The following is a 22,953-nucleotide window of genomic DNA, read 5'->3' as shown; positions in this document are numbered from 1 at the left end:
ACACACAAGGCGGAGAGTAGAGACCACACCAAAACAAAACTGCCAGGGGCTGAAGGGTTGGAAACACAGTAGAGGGAACTACGACAAAGGAAACAAGAAGAATCTGATTTTAGGAGGCTGTCTGAACAGGCAAGTGGGATGAGTGGGCAACAAAGAGACAAAGGGATCCTCGGACTTCTGGACAGAGTGACTCATTATGGTAGGACCAACAGAGAGATGGCCTGAAGAAAGAACTAATGCAAAGAAGTTGCAGCTGCACTTTGTAGGTTGGCAGTGTCGTGGGCAGGGTGCTGTTGCTCTGCACAGGTAGGGGCAGCAAATGGGTTGGTGACTTGGAGCTAGCACTGCCACAGGAACCTACTGAGGGCTGAAAAGGCTGACTAAGTGCATAGCGTAGGGACAATTAAGATTATATACATCAACAGCACGAAGCTTTCTTTAAAAAGCAAATATAGCCAGGAGGTGGTGGAATGTGCCTTTAATCCCAGCACTCAGGAGGCAGAGGCAGGAGGATCTCTGAATTTGAGGACAGTCTAGTCTACAGAGCCAGTTCCAGGGCAGTTAGGGCTGTTACACAGAGAAACCCTGTCTCAAAAAAACTAAATAAATAAATCATAAAATAAAAACATGTAAGTTTATTATTAGCTGGAGAGATAGCTTCATGGCTAAGGACTCCGATTTCAGGGGGTATGACACCCTGTGACTTCTGAATGAAAGACACACAGGTACACATACATTCACAGAAAATCCTTTAAAAATAAACTCATTTTTCTTTAAAAAAAATTTTTTTTCATTTTAGTTTTACATGTAAGGGCATTCTGTGTGCATGTATGTCTTTTTGCCATATGCATACTTGGAGGGTTGCCGAAGGAGTGTCAGATCCCTTGGAATTGAAGTTACAAAAAGTTGTAACCTACCACGTAGATGCTTGGAATTGACCTGGATCCTCAAAGAGCAGCCAGCACTAAGACATCTCTCCAGCCCCATTAAAGAAGGAAGGAAGGAAGGGGAAAGAAAGTCTGTAAAAACAGAACCTATGTGTGGGTGCATGTGAGCGTTTCATGGAGTAATGTGACAGAGGACGACTCAGGACTCAGGTCATCAGGCTTGTTCTTCAAGCACTTCATCTGCTGAGCCATCCTGCTGACCCTCTAAAGAATTTTATATCGACACTTGATAGGTTGTATTTCTGGGATACGGTATGAAGATCTGATGATGTACCAATATATGATCATTAAATCAAGATAATTATACTTTCCCTTTCCGTAAAGCTTTATCATTCTGGGAATTAGAAAAAGACAAGATCTCCTGAGTAAATTGGGAGTATGGGGACCTTGGGAGAGGGTTGAAGGGGAGGGGAGACATAGGGAGGGGAAGAAAGAAAAATGTAGAATTCAGTAAAAATCAATTTAAAAAAAAACTGCAGACACTTAGAGGCAGCGGTGAGAATTCAGTTTTGGGTATGAAAACCTTATCCCCCCATTACCGCCTCTGTTTTTACATTTTTCACCTGTTGCTAGCTCAGCTATTCATTAGTTTTCATACACTTAATAAAACAGTATTTTCTTTTTTTTTTTTTTTTTGGTTTTTCGAGACAGGGTTTCTCTGTAGCTTTGGTGCCTGTCCTGGAACTAGCTCTTGTAGACCAGGCTGGTCTCGAACTCACAGAGATCCGCCTGCCTCTGCCTCCCGAGTGCTGGGATTAAAGGCGTGCGCCACCACCGCCCGGCAAAACAGTATTTTCTAATTAAAAAAAGCTTTATCATTCTTTGTGTTGGATCTAGTTCTTTACAGAGTATAAAATTGTTAGTACAGTAGCACTGATGTGCTGTACAACACTAGAACTTATTTCTACTAACTGTAGACGGTGATGCATCCAACATGCTTCTGTCACTTCTTCCTTTCTTAGTGCTCACTATTCTCATCCTCTTTGTCACAGAGGTCACCCCTGACTTGCTATGTAGCTCAGACTGGCCTTGAACGTTTTTTTTTTTTTAAATTGGCATTTATTACGTGTAGTTTGGGGGTATTACACAAATATGTTTGCCTGAAGAGATCAAGAGCCAACTTCACTGTTAAATGGATTCTGAGGACTAAATTCAGGGTTTCAGACTTGTGTATAAGCACCTCTACCCACACAGCCATTTTGATCACCACTGGCTTTCAACTCTTTTTTCCTTTTTTAATTGAAATTAAATTTTATCTGTATAGGTGCTGTGTATATATGAATACCACAAGTGTGCAGTGCTCCCAGAGGTCAGAAGAGGGCACTGGATTCCCATGTGGAGCAGAACCCAAGTCTCTCCATCCCCTGGCCTTCATCTCTTCATCTTCCTGCGGGGATTATACATATTTGCTACCACCACACTCAGCTTAGGACATTTTAATTCTTGCTATCATCTCAGAAGAAAGGCATAAAAACACACAAGTTAAGAACCAAGAGTTGTGGGGGGGGGGGGCAGGGCAGAGGGGAAGGTGGAGGAAACAGGAGGGGGAGGGAATGGGAACTGGGAGGAAATGTAAAGTGAGAAAAAGGAAAAAACCAAGAGTTGATAGCTGGAGAAATGGCTCAATAGTTAAGAGCATTCGTTTTTCTTACAGATGGCCCAGATTTAGTTCCCAGTACCACGTCTTGGCTCACAACCATCCTAACTCCTGGTCCAGGGGACCTGGTGCCTGACCTCCACAGGTACAAGCATGCATGTGGTACATACATGTACATATATGCAAGCAGAACCCTGATACAAATAAAATATGTTTTTCAAAATTATTAAATAAATAAAACCAGCCAGGAGGCATAGTCACTATGACCAGCTGAGAGCTTGTGGGCTTCTTGAAGGTTTAGGGGAAATGGGAAAACAACTGGGGTATCAAAGCAAAGACCCAGAAAAGAGGCCCTTCCCTTTCATAGAAAGAGCCTTACATGGGGTGCCTGGAAACAGCAGGTTCAGATCTCAGAGTAAATTATGAGATTTAGACCAGGTGGTGGTAGCACACTCCTTTAATCCCAGCAATAGGGAGACAGAGGCAGGCGGATCTCTGCGAGTTTGAGGCCAGCTTAGTCTACAAAACAAGTCTGAGGACAGTCAGTCATTACACAGAGAAACCCTGTCTCAAAAAACCAAACACAAAAAAAACGAGAGAGATATTTAAATATCACCAATACTTGTACACATTATAACTCTGCTTGTAGAGGAGGTACAGAAAGTATGCTGCTTACCTAATAACCTAAACAGAAGCTGCTTAGTGGCAACTTGGTAATTGAAAATGTTGACTCCTTGGTTATTATTCACCCCAAGGCGAGCCCCAGACCGAACGATGGCACGGCACAAGTTGGCATTCCCTTTCATGTATGCTAAGAGCAGCACTAGAAAACAAAACCACAGGTAAGGCTGTTTCCCACCAGTCCTAGGGGCTACTGCCAAAGAGCAGGCAGAGCAGAACATTGGCAGGATGTAGTATGCAGACATGAAGGAGTCTGAAGTGCTAGTCAGAAATTCTATGCAGAATCTGGTAGTTTTCCAAAAAAGGTTCTGCCAGAAGCCAGGTGATACTAGAGTTGAGGTCTGTATACTGTAGGGATTCAACACAGGAAAAAACCAGTTTTCTCAGTTGCCCTTCCCAGTCAAAAATCACTATTTTTACCACTAAAGACAAAGCTCTTTTCAATGTAACTTAAATGTAAAGACTTGTGATTTCGGTACATACAGAGAAGTAAAATCAGTATAGACAACATGTTCCAGAATGTTCTTCTATCACAAAGAAATGCTGGCCCAGCAGGAAGCCAAGCTCTTACCTAGCTATTCTGTTTCTCTCTGCAAAGTCACAACTAGTAGCAGCTCCCTGGCTTTCCCCTAGCAGACACTTCATTAAATTTTTAACTCAAAATGATGCAGTAACATGAGGGCTCCTAATCCCAGTATCAAATGAAGACATGGGTATAAGGAGGCTAAGAATTTGCCCAGTCGCCTTATTAAAATACAACACAATGAGAAAGACACTTGAAACTAAGTCTCCATGAATCAGAAGAACCCTGGACATGAAGTCTCTTCTTACATGCCTCTTAAACTAAAACCTGGGCAAGTAGTTTAAGTAGACTGATTTCAAAAGCAAGTTAACACATGAAAGGGAGACACGGGAGAGGCCTGCTTATTATCCTTTTAAAGAAGGCACCTAGGTAGAAAGTGCTACTTCTTCAAAGCATGTCACAGGTACTGAGACATTTCCTAGAGCCCGAGTCTTGGTTAAATCTTATCTCTGCTTGAAATGGGAGCATGGAAGGGTTCTGGTTAACTGAATAAAAAGCAGACGAGGGCAATTACAACTGTAAAGGTCTGCCTGGTCACAGGTATGAGGTTCTGGAGTACCTGAAGCACTTCAGATGTCAGACACCAGATTCCATACTAGAGACCTTCAACAGTTGCTGAGTCAGATAGCTTATTTACATACCTGTGTTGCCTTCTGCATCTGGTTTGTCCAGAGGATACTCAGGCATGCACTCTAAGAAGAGATCAAAGATGGCTGCTGCATTCTCTTTGCCATATTGTCCCAGAATGTGTAGTGGTGATTGGCCTCTGATAAAACGAGTTGCAAAGGTTAAACATTTATCTGTCACTACTGTCACACCAAAGGAATTTTCTGAACTCTATGATCTTAAATCTAAAGAATATATAACAGACAAAAGTATAACTAACAAAATCAAAATTACACAGAACCAAAAGCTACTCAGGTGCACCAGGGGCTTGGGGAGGCAATGGGCTAGATCACAGGGTACCCTGGTCTATGCCTGGGACCAGTCATACTCACCTCAGATTAAAGGCTTCAGCATCCACTGTGCTCTCTGTCAGAAGAGCTCGGATGTTGTTGAGCCGACCATGCATGACCGCAAGATGAAGAGCTGGGGAGAAAATCCTCTTACTTTGCAAGTCCAGAAGCAAACAGAGAAAGTTCTGTCTCCCCCCACCCCATCTAAATGCACTCAGTGACCCGCCAAGTACAGAGCCATCCTTTCATATCCTCTCCCTTCCCCACCATGAGTCATTAGTGCAATCTTGTAAGCCATGCCTTCTGTGCTGGTGGTAGTTTCAAAGATGAAATTTAATGGCTTCACAGAAAGCTACTTCTGTCTGTGTTTCCTCCCTGTCTCTTGGGCTGGAGAGATGGCTCAGAGGTTAAGAGCATTGCCTCCCTATCTCTTACTGTCTGAATGAGAATGGCCCCCATAGGATCATATATTAGATGATTCTATATTTGGTACATTTAGTACAGCTGTTTGGGAACGATTAGGAGGTATGGCCTTGTTGGAGGAGGTGTGTCACTGGAAAAAGCCCATGCCATTCCCAGTTAGCTCTCTTTCTTTCTGCCTCATGATTGTGGCTTAGATATAAGCTCTCAGCTACTGCGTGCTTGCCTATCTGTTGCCATGCTCCCGGCCTAACAGTCATGGTGCATTGTCAGAGCAGCAAAAAGGACAGACAGACAGACACACACACACACACACAAAGTAAAGCAAAAGGGCCTCATAGACCATGGGGTAAAGGTACTTGCCACTAAGTCTAAAGACCTAAATATAATCCCCAGGAACCACATGTATGAAAGAACTGACTCCTGTAAACTTTCCTCTAGAAATGTACATAAAGAAAAGAAAAAAAAAAAAAAACAAAAAAAACAAAAACTAAAAGAAGTCATTGGGCTCTAGAGATGGTTCAGGAGTTAAGAGCATACAGTGCTGTTGCAGAGGACCTTAGTTCAGTTCCTAACACCCAACAGCCTATAAGAGGATCCAACAACTCTGGCCTCTGAGGATACTGGCACTCATGTGCACATTCCCTTACACAGACCTATTTTTTTCCCCAAGACAGGGTTTCTCTGTAGCTTTGGAGCCTGTCCTGGAACTAGATCTTATAGACCAGGCTGGCCTCGAACTCACAGAGATCTACCTGCCTCTGCCTCCCAAGTGCTGGGATTAAAGACGTGCGCCACCACCGCCCAGCCATAGACCTAATTTTAAATAATTTTTAAAAAATCTTTAAAAAATGAAATTGAAGACTAAGCATTTTAGACTACCAGGGTTATGATCAAATCGGGAAGCTGCTTAGTGGCAGGACCTGTCCAGAGCTCTGTTCCTATACAAGCCAACCTTTCTGAGGGGGAGCAGCTCAAGGGTGCATTGTAATTCCACTAGACCAGGACTGCCCAAGCACACACACTGTACATAATGCGATGCCTAGGAATTACCATTATTTCCATTCTCATCCACAGCAGCAAAGTCCACTCCATTCTCTAGGAGGACTGAGCAGATGGTGGGCAGGTCCTGCTGGGCAGCAAGATGGAGGGCGGTCTGGCGATGCTTGGTTAATTCATTCACCTTGGCTCCTGCAAGAAGCTGTTAAAGTTGATTACTCAATTGGCCTCTCTTATAGTTCAGGGTACCATTAGTAGGTCCAAGTCTACAGGTATTCTCTTATCTCAATCTACCCTCCTGAATGCATGAGGATCTTGCAGAAATTTCTACTGAGGCAAACACAGGAAAACCTGTGCCAAGGGCCAATTATCTACTGGTATGTTCAAAGATTATTCATTAAGACACAGTAAGAATGTCCATACTGCTTGTAATTCTCAAGTTTCAAAATTCCCCTATATAATAAAATACCCACATACATTCTATCTAACCACTACACCCTTTCTTTCTCAGGCTTGTTCCCTATCTGACACGTGGTACTAGAAAAATCAGGCTTTGAGTTAAGCTCAAATCTAGTTATATGAATCACTATATAAGATTCCTGGGGAATTCTTTTTAACCTCTCTTTATTATAAATATAAAATTTTCCTTCTGGAGTTTTGAGAATTAAGAGACAGCTCATTTAAAAGTCTTAGCTAATCTGGAAATTGTGGAATTTGGGAGGCTGAGGCAGGTGGACCTCTGTTAGTATGAGACCAGATTGACCTGCATAGAGAGTTCTAGGTCATCCACGTTAGCAGAATGGGAAAAAAAGAACAAACACAGAAAAGGAAGGATGGATGGAGGAAGGGAAGGAGGAAGGGTAAAAGTCTCAGCTGAGAGCCTGATAGTAGGTAGACAACATAGCTGACTCTGGTCCCTTTCTGTTGTCTGTCAAATCCTCCTTGGCCCTCAAGGCCTGACTTCAGCATCTCTAGGTCTACGTTCAGCACGTGCACTAGGGCACTTGGGACCTATAATTTCTTCACACATCTGTCTTCCTGGTTTGGTTCCCCAGATTCATGCTTTTCATTCACAACTGCTGCACATAACCTGAAGCATGCTTGGCTTCATGTTTCCCTGTGGCTTACCAGATTTCGGACAATGATCTCTGAGCCTGCTTGAACAGCAAGGTGCAGAGGGGTCAACTTGGAAGCATCCTGGACTCTGGAATTCACATTGGCCTGGACACTGATCAGGAACAAGACACTTTCGATGTCAGAGTTCTGAACTGCCACATGAAGAAAATTCCGACCTTTATTATCTACCTACAACAACAAACAAGTAAGAACCACACTATTAGCCAGTTCCCTTAAAAAATGAGATCCTCCTGATGTCCACAAGCTGAGCGGGTCACTGGAGAAGTCATGAACCACCCTTCCTCAGTTCCAGAGCTCCAACAGTAAATGCCACTCCACCCCTAGAACAACCATGTATACACATGCACGTGATCAGAAGGGACCTGCTATCCTGGCACCTTCCTACAGTGGGAACTGCCATGGGAAGCCAAGAAGGGCCTAACTGAAAGAAGGAAGGCACTTGAGTGGCTGGGGCTGTTCAGGAAGAAGCAAATGTGATGATTAGCTACAACGCCTCTGCCTTGACCAAACCAGATAACCATCTTGGATCCCTGAGCAGCCAAACAGGCTTCAGAAATTTTCTTAAGCTTTAGAGTAATACATAATGGGAGGCAGATGCCAGACAAGCTGATAAGAAGTAGCCAAAAGCTTCCTCAAGTCAAACTCCACCATGGACTATAGTTAGAGGACATCATCAGTACATCATTAGAACCACTGCTCAAGGGAGGACATACTCCAAACTCCGCATTACCACCACAGTCTACTGTGTGTGCTGGCGTAAATCAAATTTGCAAAGAACTCAGATCAGTAGTACCAGTTTCATTCTAGATGGAGAACCCAATTCATGACTATCTTACACTCAGTCTGAGCATGGGCAAAGTTAAAAGCTATACATCCAGTCACACGTAAGAAAATGATAAATAAAGGCAAGGTACTAAGAAAACAGTCATCTTCATGCCAGGACTGCATGTCGTTCAGGCCCAATGTCTCAATTCATCATCATAAACAGTTACTTCTAAATCTTGGCAAAATTCTACAAGCTGGCTGGAATCAGGTTTCTGTGAGACTGCCCTGAGAAACCTACTCCAGCTTTCACCACACATCAATCATTATCATCACTCCCCACCCACTGGAGTAACCAGGATCAAAGAACAAGGAAAATGCATGCGCTCAGTAACAATGCCACTAAAACACTCAGAAAGCTGACCAACAACCCAAGTACGTCAAATTCAATTTTTGTATTTTAGAGGCATTCATTACTAGAGCACGCAGCAAATGCAGAGAGCGAGTTAAACTGCATACCAACAGAATCTAATGCCAGGCCGTCATGGGAGTTTCCTTCCCCAGCCATGTCCACATCACCAGGTCACGCTTCAGACATCAGACACAGGACAAGAGAAGAGCTAAATTTTCAGAAAAGGGGGAATTTAATTTTTAAAACAAGTGTCTTTGTGTAGAAGGGCCCTTCTGACATCTGGTTAGTCTCCATATGAGACATCCTGCTGTGGTAATGGTGGTGGCTGGTAACTGACCTGCTCGGCAGCCCCAGACTCTCGTTTTAGAATGGCTTCGGCTGCCTTATTGTTCTTGTAAGTCATGGCGCAGGCAAAAGGGGTCAGCCCTTGTCTGTCTCGTACACTCAACTCAATGTTAGGGTGAGAAATTAACAGTTGAATGATGACGCTATGCTGGTTGCTGATAGCCACATGGACAGGTGTTCTTCCTTCTGCATCCTATGGAGAAAAGGTACAGATTCCCGTGTCTAATGAAAAAGATAAAACTCAGGAAAAATATGACAGGAGATAATTTTTAAAATAAATTTCAGTTATGAGACCCTGTGTTTGAGATCATGTAGTACTTACACACATGCAGGCAAAACACTCATACACATAAAAGTAAGTCTTAAAACAATATATTAGGTGGGCAGTACCTGAAACTCAAGGTTGTCTTTTTGCCTGCCTGACTGCCTGCCTATACACCGACAGACAGACACGCGCAAGCCCACATACATACTCACTTCACAGGTCTAAATGCTGAAAAGCATCAGGGAGCTAATTAATAGGACACAGTCCTATTATAGTCCTTAGTCCTGAGTGTGAGACTAATCCAATTCTGTGCAGAAATCTTTAAGGGCACTAAGAAGCAAGGTACAACAGATAAAACAACCTTCTTTATGTTGAAGAGCAAGGCACAGAGAATTAACCTAGAATCAATTCAATTACCAGACAGCCTAAATGACTCAAGAAAGTCACTATCTGCCATAATAAAGCCCAGTTTATAAAACAGAAGTCTAGAACTGGGGAATGTACAAGGTCCCTTGCCACAAGAAAAGATTCCTCCAAGTTTACCTCCCCAGAAAATAAAAACTGTATACCTGTGCATTGACATTGGCACCAAATTCCAAAAGACATTGCACTGTCTCTTCTAGTCCCCATGAAGCTGCCAAATGCAGAGGGGTCTGCCCATCTCTTGCCTCTTCCTCTCCTTCTCCATCAGTACCTGGTTGTCTGGGACTATTCACATCACAGCCACTAATATAGGGAAACAGAAAGTCACCATCCATCTTGCCTAGCAGCAGTTTTACCCACTTTAACAACAAAACCACCGCAGCCATATTCTGCTAGCCCTGGTCCTTGGAATCAAGTTCTAGGGCCTGGGTGCCGCCACTGCCATAGCCTCTCTTGTAATTAATCTTAGGGGCAACAAGGGAATCAGAATTGTTGCAGATTTCCTAGGGATATTCAAACATTGAGAAACACTATTTGCAAAGTTTCCCAAATTACCTTGCCTCCTCATATCCTGCTCCCTAAGAGGGCTACAAACTTTTACATTAAGTTCATGTGTTGTGGTGGGGCCCAGAAGAACCCATATGGTCTCAAGCTAGCTTCCTGACTTCACAGTGGGAACTGGTCTGAAAGTAAAAGGGGTCAATGCAATTCCCAAAGGAGAAGATCCAGGATGTGAGCCCCTCCCTCTTCCACAGCTACCTTGGTTCTTAGCTGACTTGACATGATAGAACAGTGACCTGTTGATAATCTTAATTATGAAAGTCAAAGCCAGCTATAGGCATGTCAAAACTAAGGTACTAAACATAAGAAAGAGGTGATTGGCAGTAAGCAGAATAAGAGAGAGATACTTTGGCTTCTCAGACCTGCGAATAAGAAAGCAGGCAGTGGATTCATTGTTTTCATCAATGGCTCTGTGCAGAAGTGTCTGAAGACACCCACTGGGTCCTGGGCCCCAGCATGTGGCATCACAACCATGTCTCACCTGCAGAGAAACACAGTTTTCTCACAAACATTGTTGAACAAAAATAAAAATGTTTATTTTCAATTCTGAGCAATATGTGTATTATTTTTCAGATAAGACATGGTCAACAAGTAACTAATGATTTTATCAATCATAACCATGCATTAGTCTTATAAACACTTATTAAAGTCTGCTCTTTGGGAACTGACTCATTGGTTAGGAGCACTGGCTGCTTTTCTAGAGGATACAGTTTTGATTTCCAGTCTCCACACAATGGCTCATAATCATCTGGAACTCCAGTTCCAGGGGATCTGATGCCCTTTTCTGGCCTCTATGAGCACCAGGCATGCAAATGGTGCACAAACATACATGTAGGCAAAACACCATACACATTAAAAAAAATTAAATATCTACTCTGTGCAAATTCTTAAACTATGTCCTATGGACATGGTTTTCAGAAGTACATATTAGTGCCTCTTCAGCTGTCTTCTACTAAGAACAGTGCCTGCTTCTATGTGGACTCCAAAGTCCTCCAGCAACATACACCTGTAATAAATAGGTAATCCCTCAAAACAGTTGATAAAAAACTCAATGTCATCATGCAGGCCCTCAGAGTGATAAATTAGAGACTCCAGGCTTACTTCACTTTTTAGATCTGTCTTGTCAACATATAGATAAACCTGAGGTTTGGAAATTTAGTAATATACTGATGCCCACAGCATCAAATCAGCCCCCACCAGGAGACTTGAGGCAATCCCTCCACTCTAATACTCCTCTGTGGTTTTCTCTTATGAAAACAGCCCAGAGAGAAGTGCTGGCCAGATCGAAAGCCTACCCTCCCTCCCACCCCAGACAGGGGGTCTCATTGTATCATCCTGCTTAGTCTGGAACTTGCTTTGTAGCCTAGGCTGACCTTGTACTCTCAGAAATGCCATAGCCTTTAATCCCAACTCAGTGCTGGGATTAAAAGTGAATACACCACACCTAGCTGAGCTTCAGACTTCATTAGACTTATTTTATTTTTATGCATATGCATGTTTTTCCTGCACATATGTCTGTATATCACATACATGCCTGGTGCCTACTGATGTCAAAAGAGGCATCAGATTCTCTGAACTGGAGTTAGGATTGAGAACCACCATGTGAGTGCTGGAAGTCAAATCTGGGTCCTCTGTGAGAACAAGTGCTCTTAACTCATGTCTCCAGCCCTATAATCTTGGACTTGTTAATGTAACTTTCCACTGTTTGTCCTTGACCTGGCTTGTTACTTGGCTGACATCTTGCTCCTATGGCAGGAACCAAATCCATCTTTGGCACGACATATCCTCATCTGTGAGCAGAGGCTGTTATCTGTGACTCACCAGAGTGGAAGCAATGTCCTCCAGATTACTTGCCAAGGCAAGCCACAGTGGTGGGTTCCCCTTTTCATCTGGCACAGACATGTCAGCTCCTCGGGTACATATGGCATCAACTACTAGTGGAAGCTGATTTTTGATAGCCAGCTGAAGGGCAGTCTCCCCATCCTGAGTCCTACCGAGACAGAACCACCACAATCAAAACCAATGTTGTAAAAACAGCTAAAGAAAACAGCCCTCTCTAGGTTTTCCAAAGCCAAGATACCACTGGCAAATAAACAGGGCTGGAGTTATAGCTGGTTGTAGGAGTGTTTGTCCAGCATTCATGAAGCCCTGGGCTTGGTCCCCAGCAGACATGCCTGCAATCCTAGTACTTGGAAGAGGTGAGTAGAATGATGACCTCAAAAATTTAAGGTCATCCTCAGCTACAGAGAGCTGGAAGCCTGAGATACACAAGCCTGTTTCAAAAGAAAAACAACAAACCCACTTTATTCCCCTACTCTGCAATTCAGTGTCACTTGACACTGGAAATCCAGAACACAATGAGGCTGGCAAGATGGCTCAGCAGATCACCAAGCCTGACACATGAATTTGATCTTCAGAACACAAGTGGAGAGAGAAGAGACTCCCACAAGTCCTCTGACCTTAGCATGTAGAGTGTAGGAGATGTGGGTACATAACACATACTAGATAAGTATATGAATTTAAAACTTAAAGGTTGTTTCTTCTTTAAACCTTGTTGCCTAGTTGACGAGGTGGTCTTTGTTGCGACTGAGATTCCTATTAAAGACTGATTTTTGGATTCTTTATGACAAGATTTGTGTGGTTTTGTACATTGGTCCTGAAAGTTACCAATAAGGAAAGAGTACAATTTGGCTATGACTGTAAATGTCCACCAGTCATACTCACTTATAACCAAGTTTGTACTTTTTGTTAGAGGACATGAATTAGGGACTGACCTCGGGGCATTAGAGGTGTTCAGCAAGTGCTCTGCTACCATTCTGTTTTTGTAGAATCTCCCTTTTGACATCCTGGGAATGGATATGAGTCAAGTACATCAGGCAAGCTCTCAAACAGAGTACTGGTTCCTACCTTTTTATATTTTGTTTTTAGGGATAGACCAGGCTAGCCTTAAATGCATGAAGATTTGCCTGCTTCTTCTTCTGGAGTGCTAGGATTAAAGACGTATGCCACTATACTCAGTTCCTAGCCTTTCTTAACATTTTCATTTTGAGACAGTCTTTCTTATTTACTCACAGGCCCTTGAACTATCCTCTTGCCTTAGTCTCCTAAGCAGCTGGAATCGTAAATATGCACCGCCCAGGCCTGACTCCTTTTATACATTCTGAGAGCCACTGTTTCTTGTCCTTTTGTAGTAAGGAATTAAAAAAAACAAAACCCCATTCCCATCTAAAAGCCCAGCTCTGATTCTGAAGCATCTCAATGAAATACGAGATGACTGGGAGTTGCAAGAGAGCATGCCACTCCATCCCACCTGACATTTATATCGGCTTGGTGCTCCAGGAGGAAGAGTGCGCTCTTGCTGTCCTGCCGCCGTATGGCCATGTGCAGCAAAGTCTGCCCATCTGACATGGTGTCATTGATAGATGCTCCGGAACCCAGAAGCTGGGCAGCGATTGTGTGCAATCCTGGGAAATAAAAACGTCCGATTCATGCATACTTGGCTTTCCCATTTCTGACAACAGACAGACTCGCCAAGCTTCTCAAACGTGGAAAGTTTTCAGTGAACATTAACAGACAAAAAAATTATTTTATGACAAAATCAGTAGCCCCACCATGTCACCCTGACCTCCTCTAGTCTACCCACCTACCCACTTCCTATCTGAGAATCAAGAGCCTTTGATATAACTCACCAGTCCATAATGCCAGGCCTAGCACAGTTTGGTCTCTGGAGTCCTTGAGGCTGAAGTCCGGAATAATTTGTAAGTTGTTGGTGGCATGAAGAGCATTGGCTAAATGTTTTTTAAAAGGAAAAAAAGTTGATTTCACTATCTTATGGCTGACAGAACCACTTTTTTTTTCCCTTTCTTTCATCAAGCTGGGAGGAAGAAAATGGGTCTCCCTGGTAGTCCTGGTCAGCCTCAAATTCCTTGCAATCTTCTTGTCTCTGACTCCTGAGTGCTGGGATTATAAACATGAACCACCACACATGGCTCCTCAGATCACATTTAAGGCATTCAAGAGGATAAGACTCATTTATAAATACAACTGCTTTTCAAAAGGAGCAAATTTGTAAGATTTGGGGAAGGGAAATCCAGAGACCTGTTATGTTTGGAGCAAAATTTTTAAGGTAAATTCATTTTCTTAGAACTTAAACATTCCCCACACAATGAAAACAGTCTACACACAGAGGCTGTACTCTAAGTGATAACTGCAGATAGCTGTAAAAGACTCACAAATGGGAGCAACTGTCTCTGAAATCAACTGCCCAAACAACTGTTTTCCACAGCTAATGATGATGGGCATCATACCCAACCACCTACCTTTCTGCTCCAGGATGACAGACACCACATCTGGATGGTTATAGGCAATTGCCATGTGCAACGGCGTCTGCAGGTAGATGCCATCTGCAGAACCCACTGGGACCGGAGTCTCTTTAGGCACAGGCAGAGCCTCCTCTGTCTGCAGGTTTGGATTTGCACCTTGCTGCAGGAGTTCGGCTGTGAGGTTTGCCAGGCCATGCCGACAAGCTGTATGCAAAGGAGTTTCTCCCTGAATGAAACAAAAACTCAAATCACTTTGGTAGGGAAATAGGAGTTCCTGACACAAAGGAATAGGGAAAATGGAAGCACCAAAACTTAGACCACACTGCCAGCCACAGCCCTAGGTTCCTCCTGTTACAAGCTGACCTCATGGGTCTCCCTCAGTACCATCAACCTTTAGTTTGTCTAGTGTCTTTCCAAGCATCTTTCTTTTTTTCTTCCAGGACCACCCTGGCTATCCCTTTTACTTTATTCTTACATGTTTTCCTAATTACTCAAAGAATTTATTTCTCTACTTAACAATAGCCAACAATTACCAGGTATCAGCAAATTCAAAACTAGAAAACAGCAACAGCCCCATGGCCTGAGGTACGCAGGGCTAGCTACTTCCTAGCCACTTTTCTTTGACATTTACTAGCAACTGTTGCTTTAAATTGCTCAAATCAACTTCATCTAGAACTCTGATTAAGACTTCCTTCCCTAACTTTAAAATTAAAGGGATTTTCTTTAAAACGCAGATTTATTAAGAACAGGTGAGAAAGAACGCCTGAGGGTGGGACGGGCTCCAAGGGAGAAACACCACTAAAGACATTGTAATGGTATTATAGGTACCAGACTTGGTACTCAAAGGTATGAGAACATTTTAAATCTTGCCTTCCTCCTGACCTCCAGCACCTCCAGCACACAATTCTCTTCCTCTAAATTATGAATTTAATTTAATGTTTCTCTCCCATGACTGGATATTTAGAAGAAAATACACCTATTCATTTCTGTGTATGTGTAAATTTATAATGTATATAAACATACAATTGGATGATTTTTACCCCAAAAAGTGGAATTGTCAAAAGGATAGTCTTACTTCCTAAGCCCACAGGTACCTGACCAGGCTACCCTCCTGCTCAGCCCTTCTCTCTACACATGTACACCAGTGTCCTTGTCCACTCCTGTTATTTTCTTTCTTGTTTTTGAGATATGGTGTTGTATATCCCGCACTGACCTCAAATTCATTATATAGTAGAGAAAGAATCTCAACTCCTGACACTCCAGCCTTCAACTTCTGAGTGTTTGTATTACAGGCATGAACAACCACATCTGGTTTATGAAGTGCTGAGAATAAAATCTAAGGATTCACATAAACTAGGTGAGCACTCGACCAACTGAACCACATCCCCACTCTCTGTGACTTCCACCAGGTTTCCAGCCTATCTCTTCACCCAGTATTTCCAGTGCCTTCAAGGATGTGAAGAATACTGATTATAAGCCAGGCAGCGGTGGGGAACACCTTTAATTCCAACACTGGGGAGGCAGAAGTAGGTGAATTTCTGAGTTCGAGGCCTGCATGGTCTACAGAGCGAGTTCCAGGACAGCCAAGGCTATACTGAGAAACCTCGTCTCGAAAAAACAAAAACAAACAAAAAGAATATGGTTGAAATGAAACTTAATCCCCTACACCAGTTCTTCCTCTTAGTCAACTCCCCTTTTTTCATGGATCCATCAAAAATACTAATCTCTCACCTTCTTCCTAAGAATCTTAAGCAGGTATATCCTGTTGGTATAATTCCTTTGAAACCTGTCAACTTTGATGTGAGAGGTAAGAACAGGTCACTGACTATGCAGGCAACCTCCAGCCTGGCTCCAGCCTTGACTCAATGGCATACTCACCATTCTAGTCACTTCAGGTAGGTCTTCTGCGTCTATGATTGTACCACTCCTCTACCCAAAACCTTTCTATGGATCATCCTTGGACAAAATAAAGCCCAAACACCTAAGTCAGCATCCTAAGCCCGTCAGTGTTTTCTCTTGCTTCATGTCGGGTGCCACTGTGCCTTTAAATCTTAGGCTTCCTAAGGCTTTGCCATGAACTACATTCAAGAACAAGAGCTGACATATACTGTGGGCTCCTAGGAGGACTGTTTTACTGTGCATGTTTTACTCTTGGCTTTTTGAGGGGCCCGCCACCCAGCTCCCAAATAAATCACAAGGAGACTTAATTCTTAGTTATAAATGTCCGGCCTTAGCTTGGATTGTTTCTTGCCAGTTTTCTGAACTTAAATTAACTCGACTACTTTTTGCCATTTTCTTAACTAAGTACTTATGATAATATTTATTATTTAGGCACAGAAAGGGGGTTGTAGGCCAACAATAAAATAAAACAATTATAATAATAGGCTCTAAATAAAGTCACGTGAATGTGGCCTTTCAAAATATCTTCTGTTCTGTATTCACCCTTCCTGTGAGGAGAGAAGGTAAACGACAAGGGACAGACATGTTGACAATGAAGATGGGCACTAAAACCAAGTCAGTCCATCTTATGAGAGAGCTGCTAAGAGACTGACAGGCAGGCAGCATATGCATCAGGGAGGGACACACTAGATGAAGGGGTGATCCACAAACTAGGACTGTGTGAGATTTCATAATGTTACTCTGGTAGACAACCTAAATTTTATGGGATATTTTCACAATTTTCCATTTAATATTTTCAGACCATGACTGACCACAGGTAACTGAACTTAAAGGAAGAAGTGCAGGTGAGGGAAGACCATGCTCGGGTCAGTGCTGATGCCTAGAGGCAGACTGAAGCAGCAGTCCTGCAGGAGCCAGACAGGACAGCACGTGCCTACGATTCCATCACTGGAGAGGCTAAGACAGGAAAGAACAAGTTTGAGGTCAGCCTCTACAGAGCATGTTATTAAGGTCAGCCGAGTTATTAAAACTGTCTCAAAACCAAAAGAATCAAGAAGCTATTATAGCACTTGTTTACATTCTTATTTGCTAATTTCTATCCAATTACAAAGTCTACAGGATCTAGTTCAGGACACAGTTATACAATGGTTGCTGACCAAATCGGTCAACTAATCTTTGAGGACATACAAGAGTCCCTTTTACACTGGTCATATGAATGTACAGTCACAAAAGTGAAGAAAAAAGAGACTATTTCATTTTTTCTGCCATTTCTTTCACAGACCAGAGTCATTCCCCAGGCTGCCCTTTCCAAACTTACCCATTTGTTCCTGTGGTTGGCATGGGCACCACTGGTTGCCAGGAAAAGAGCCGCAGCCTCATTTCCTGCCCCGGCTGCCCGCTGCAGTAAACAATTTCCTACAAGAAAGAAGTCACGTTCATTTTTCCCATTACATGGAAATGGACTCAGTTCCACCCTGCACAACTGCCCTTCTTCACCACTGGCCAGCCTACACCAGACAGTAGGTGTCACTTCATCACCACTCCTTGTCAGGCCCGGGTACGGGCGAGGGTCCCCACCACCACCACAGCAGTGCTGCTGACACTTTCTGAGGTAATCCTGTGCAACAGGGCCTGCTCTGTGAGTTGTGTAACATTACAACTTACATAAAATACTCCTGGCTCCTACCCACCAGACAGCAGTTCTGAACTGTGACAATCAAAAATGTTTAGGGGCTGGAGATGGAGAGACTGACTAGTCAGTGGTGAAGAGCACTGGCTGCTCTTCAAGCACTGGATTCTTCAAGAGGATCCAGGTTTGATTCCTAACTCCCACCCAACAGTTCACAACTGTCTATAGCTCTAGTTCCAAGAGATCCACTGTTCTCTTCTGGCCTCCATGGGCACCAGGCATGCACATGGTGCAATGGCATATGAACAGGTAAAACATCCATAACATATAAAGTAAAATTTAAATTTAAACCAACAAATAAACAAAAAGAGCTGGGTGGATAGGCGGAGCTCTGTGAGTTCAAGGCCAGCCTGGTATAGTGATTTCCAGGACAGCCAGGGCTATACAGAGAAACCCTGTCTTGAAAAACCAAAACAAAAACAAAACAAAAAGGTCTAGAGATGCTTTCAAGTGTTCTAGAAAGATATGCAGCAATGATCAGACCTAATGCATTGCAGCTATACTAGAAAATGCCCATCAAATGCTTCAGTTCTATCCCTAGAGCCTTATAAGCTTGTGGTTGGCTGAGGCATATTTTTGCTTAGTACTGTAACTATTTTCTGAATAAAACACTTAGGAAAATAAAATCTTCTCCACATGGTTTTTGGATCCAGAACAGTGTTTCCAACTCCATTTCCAAAGACAACATGTTCTGGGCACTAGAGAGATGGCTCAGTGGTTAAGAGCATGTGTTTGCTCCTACAGGGAACTTGAATTCAGTCTGGCGGCTCACGACCACTACACCTCCAGCTCCGCAGGGCCCGATGCTCTCTTCTAGCCTCAGCAGGCACCTGGACACATTTGCACATACCATATACAGACACACAGGTGCATTCAAAGTTAAACCTAAAAATAAGTCTTTAAAAAAACAATCTCATATACTGAAGCTGTATTACTTGAAAATCTAAATAAAATGAATATTAAAACTGAAAAATAACAAAATGGGACAAAGCAATGCCAAGGTGAGGGCTCAGTCAAGCAACATGCTTGCTATACAACCCACATTCCATTTCCAGAGCTGTTTTTTTTTTTCCTAAGACAGGGCCTTACTATTATAATCCTGAATGATCTAAAACTTGCCAGATTGACCATGAACTCACACAGATTCGACTGCCTTTGCCTTCTGAGTGTTGGGATTAAAGGTGTGTGTCACCAGGCTCTGGCACCCCCAGAACCACGTAAATAGCCATCGGATTCAACTGTAATGCTAGCATTTCTACAGTGAGATGGAAGGAGGAGCTAGGAGTGGAAACTCCAGGGTTAGCTAGCCTGGAATATGTAGACTCTGCCTTAAGAATCAAGTACTAAAAATATCACCTGACTTCCACATCTCTCTCTCTCTCTCTCTCTCTCACACACACACACACACACACACATTCACACGTGCATGTATGTACCTTCAATAAAAAAAAATAAAGACAGAAAAAAAATAGACAAAACACTACTTTGTCTTTAAATAATTTTTTTCTTTGCCTTCATAGAAAGTGACTTCATCTATAGTAACAGTCATTTTGATCTCAACTTCTGTTGGGCATAATACATGCCCAGAATCTCCGCTGTTGGAAGGTAAAAGCAAGACAATAAAGGGGGGAGTGGAGAGATGGCTTAGAACTTCAGATGGCTTAGAACTAAATACTCTTGCAGATGACCTGGGTTTGGTTCCTTTTGCTCTGTGTGTTTGCTCTATGTCAGGTAGGACAACACAGCAAGACTTTGATGTAATGGAGTAATTAAAAATGCTGCAGATCCCCAGCGGCTGCAGTGGGCCTTGTGCGAGAGCAGCCAGTCCCAGGTAGGGATGGCACAGTTCCCAGAGGGGCTGCAGCAGACCACAAGGAGAGAGAGAGACAGATGGGCTTGCTACAAGACCACGACGCAGGTCTCCAAAGGCGGCTGGTCCCAGGCAGGGAACCAGGGAGACAGACAGATAGGCATGCCACAGAGAGTGAGGTTGGATATTTATTTAGTGGGTTATGGAGGGGAAAGGGAGAAAAGGAGAAGAGCAGAGAGGCAAAGAGGCAGAGAGGGATGGAAAGAGAAAAGAGGGGAAGGCAAGAAGTCCAGAGAGGAAGAAGCTGCCTCTATGAGAGGGAGATAGAAAAGAGAGAGACTCAGGCTGCAAGCAGGAAGGAAGATCTGCCTGCCTCAGGGACGGGGGTGGGGGTGGGGGGGAGTAGGGGGTGGGGGGAATGGGGGGGCGCTTGTCTCATAAAGAAACAGGACAGAAAATTCAATGAAATTACACTTGACTCAAAAAATAAGTAAAGAGCCAGGCATTAGTGGCACACGCCTTTAATCCCAGCACTTGGGAGGCAGAGGTAGGAGGATCTCTGTGAGTTCAAGGCCAGCCTGGTCTAAAAGAGCTAGATCCAGGACAGGCTTCAAAGCTACAGAGAAACCCCCCCCCCCCCGTGTTTAAAAAACAAAACAAACAAAAAAGTAAAGAAATCCTTGTAGTACGTAACAAAAGCTAAAGGCAATAAGTTCTACTGAGAGAGCTAAGAGTTTAAACTAAACACATAGAAATGCCATTGTGACAACATATTAATCAATAAATTATGTTGGTTCACAATGGCTCACTGTTGGTAATTCCTGTTACAGGGATTCCCATATCCTCTTCCAGACAAGACTCCACAGATACTAGACATACATGTGAGCAAAACACTCACACTAATAAATAAAATAAATAAGTCTAAAAATGAGGATAAGAGTTCAGGCCACACGTCAAATCTGAGAGCAGTCTGAGCTACATTAGAATTTGCCTCAAAAGTAAAACATAAGCTAAAACTCGAAGTTTATAGTGTAAAATATCATCTCAAGAGTTCCAAAAAACTTAATAAGACTCTCAGAGACTAACTGATGGGTGGGGGTAGGGGACAGCACAGGGTGTTGCTTACTAATGGAAGGAGGGAGAATGGGAAAGAGGTAAAAAGAGATGCAAGAAAGAGCAGCCAAAAGCTCATTAGAGTGTACATGAAGATTTGAAATTTTTCAGGTTTTTTTTTTGAGACAGGGTTTCTCTATAGCTTTGGAGCCTGTCCTGGAACTAGTTCTTGTAGACCAGGCTGGTCTTGAACTCACAGAGATCCGCCTGCCTCTGCCTCCCACAGAGCGCTGGGATTAAAGGCGTGTGCCACCACTGCCCAGCTGAAGATTTGAACAGTGTCATGGACAACTCTCAATTAATTACGAAGAGAATGCTGCATTCTCATGTATAAATGCATGATATTTTAAACAATATATCACATTTTTAGAAGAACATGTTCTAAGGCTGAAAATGCAGCTCAGCAATAGCCTTTGCCAGCTTGTGCAAGTCCCTGTGTGTAAGCCCAATAATGTGGCGATAGCAGGTGGAAAATTTACACAGAAACTAATAATACAACAAATCAAGTCCTAAATACCAAAGAACCAGTCTTCTGCATGCCACTCTCTTATATAATGTAATTAAAAAAGAGGTTTCCCAGTTTTGATCGGGCAGTGGTGGCACACTAATTTAACCCCAGCACTTGAGAGGCAGAGGCAGATTATCTGTGAGTTCAAGGTCAGCAGGGTATACAAAGGGAGTTCCAGAACAGACAGAGCTACTGGGGGGCAGGGGGGGAGAAGCAATCTAAGTTTTGGATCTGAAGAGATGCTCAGCAGTTAGAAGCACTTGTTCTTCCAGAAGATCCAGGTTCCCAGCATCTACATAGCAGCTCACAACTACATCCAACTCCAATTTCCAGAGGTCTGACAACTTCTTCTGGCCCCCAAGGGCACCAAGCAAGCATGTGGCAAAGATATACACAGGCAAACACCCATATACATAAAGTAAAACAAACCTAAAAATCAAATTAAAAACAAACACTTCTTGGTTGATTGTGCCTGTAATCTTAGTACTTGGGAGGCTAAAGCAGGAGAATCTCCAGTTCAGGTCCAGGCTGGGCTACATATACCTAACAAGAATCTATCTCAAAACCAAAAACAAAAGAAAAGAAATATCATTTTTATTTTCCCTACTCCAGTAAATAGTAAAGATATGACTATCCAAATAAAAACTAACTGAATTTAAGTTCTACTAGGGTAAAAGGAATTGTGAGTCTACAGAGTCTAAGAATCATTGCCTTAGCCAGGTGGTGGTGCTCAGCAGGTAGAGGCAAGTGGATCTCTGTGAGTTCAAGGCTAGCCTGGTCTACAGAGCAAGTTCCAGGAAGCTGTTACTCAGAGAAACCCTGTCTCAAACAAACAAACAAACAAACAGGAAAAAAAAAGAATCATTGCTTTAATTTACCAAGTATGCTTTAGCTTACAAGATTTAACTAATGCCTGACTAAATTATTTGGAGCACGGGATTAAAACAAACAAACAAACAAACAAACCACAATGGATCTTTACTGATTTTAAAATACAGAGCAAATAATCCTCATAACAGTAAGCCATTTAACTTCTGTGTTATTATTAAAAACCTTTTATAAACTGGCATGGTGGCACATGTTTGTAATTCCAGCACTCAGGCTAAGGCAGGAGGATAGTACAGTCAAGGCTAGCCTGGGCTATCTAGCAAGTCTGAGGCCAGCACTGCTTTCCCAACCCCTGTCATCAAACCACAAGAAGAAACTCATCTAGCTGATTTCCCGGAGACCTCAGCCTCAGGCCCACTGTTTTACCCGTCATCGCATCAGGAGCGTCAGTGTTGCTGCCGTGTTGAATGAGCCTGGCTGCGAAGCTGTTTTCATCAAACGATGTTCCGTTCAGCACAGGGAGGTCTTCAAAGGGGTTTACAGACTGGTCAGAAGACACGGTGATGTACTGGACGGCAAGCCAGAGCGCAGTGCTGCCCTCGTGATCCTTCAGCTCTAAATCTAATCTGAAATAAAGAGACATGTGAATGACAGATACAATTTCCAGTCTCTCTTTGCTGCCAATAATAGTTCAC

At 43.0% G+C, this 22,953-nt stretch overlaps 2 protein-coding genes across 3 annotated transcripts in view; one reads left to right on the top strand and one right to left on the bottom strand.

Annotated features, from left to right (window-relative positions):
- The window catches only part of LOC130878203 (neuferricin), a 32,483-nt gene extending 29,275 nt beyond the window's left edge, over nt 1-3,208 (top strand). Inside the window, exon 5 of the transcript XR_009057434.1 lies at nt 2,212-3,208. The gene's annotated coding sequence lies outside the window, so the exon portion shown is untranslated. The remainder of the gene's footprint in view (nt 1-2,211) is intronic.
- Ankfy1 (ankyrin repeat and FYVE domain containing 1) overlaps nt 1-22,953 on the bottom strand; it is a 67,472-nt gene that overhangs the window by 4,342 nt on the left and 40,177 nt on the right. For both annotated transcript variants that reach the window (XM_057776036.1, XM_057776037.1), the window contains exons 10-23: nt 22,685-22,884; nt 17,628-17,725; nt 14,408-14,636; nt 13,778-13,876; nt 13,399-13,552; nt 11,910-12,078; nt 10,451-10,569; nt 9,674-9,830; nt 8,832-9,032; nt 7,312-7,488; nt 6,238-6,385; nt 4,807-4,897; nt 4,450-4,574; nt 3,221-3,367 (exon numbers count right to left, since the gene is read on the bottom strand). In XM_057776036.1, the coding sequence (XP_057632019.1) occupies nt 3,221-3,367; nt 4,450-4,574; nt 4,807-4,897; nt 6,238-6,385; nt 7,312-7,488; nt 8,832-9,032; nt 9,674-9,830; nt 10,451-10,569; nt 11,910-12,078; nt 13,399-13,552; nt 13,778-13,876; nt 14,408-14,636; nt 17,628-17,725; nt 22,685-22,884 (2,114 nt within the window). The remainder of the gene's footprint in view (nt 1-3,220; nt 3,368-4,449; nt 4,575-4,806; nt 4,898-6,237; nt 6,386-7,311; nt 7,489-8,831; nt 9,033-9,673; nt 9,831-10,450; nt 10,570-11,909; nt 12,079-13,398; nt 13,553-13,777; nt 13,877-14,407; nt 14,637-17,627; nt 17,726-22,684; nt 22,885-22,953) is intronic.

This window comes from Chionomys nivalis, chromosome 7 (assembly GCF_950005125.1).
Source record: "Chionomys nivalis chromosome 7, mChiNiv1.1, whole genome shotgun sequence".
Lineage (NCBI taxonomy): Eukaryota > Metazoa > Chordata > Mammalia > Rodentia > Cricetidae > Chionomys > Chionomys nivalis.
Note: the sequence above shows the minus strand (reverse complement) of the source record. Positions and strands in the feature narration are given on the sequence as shown.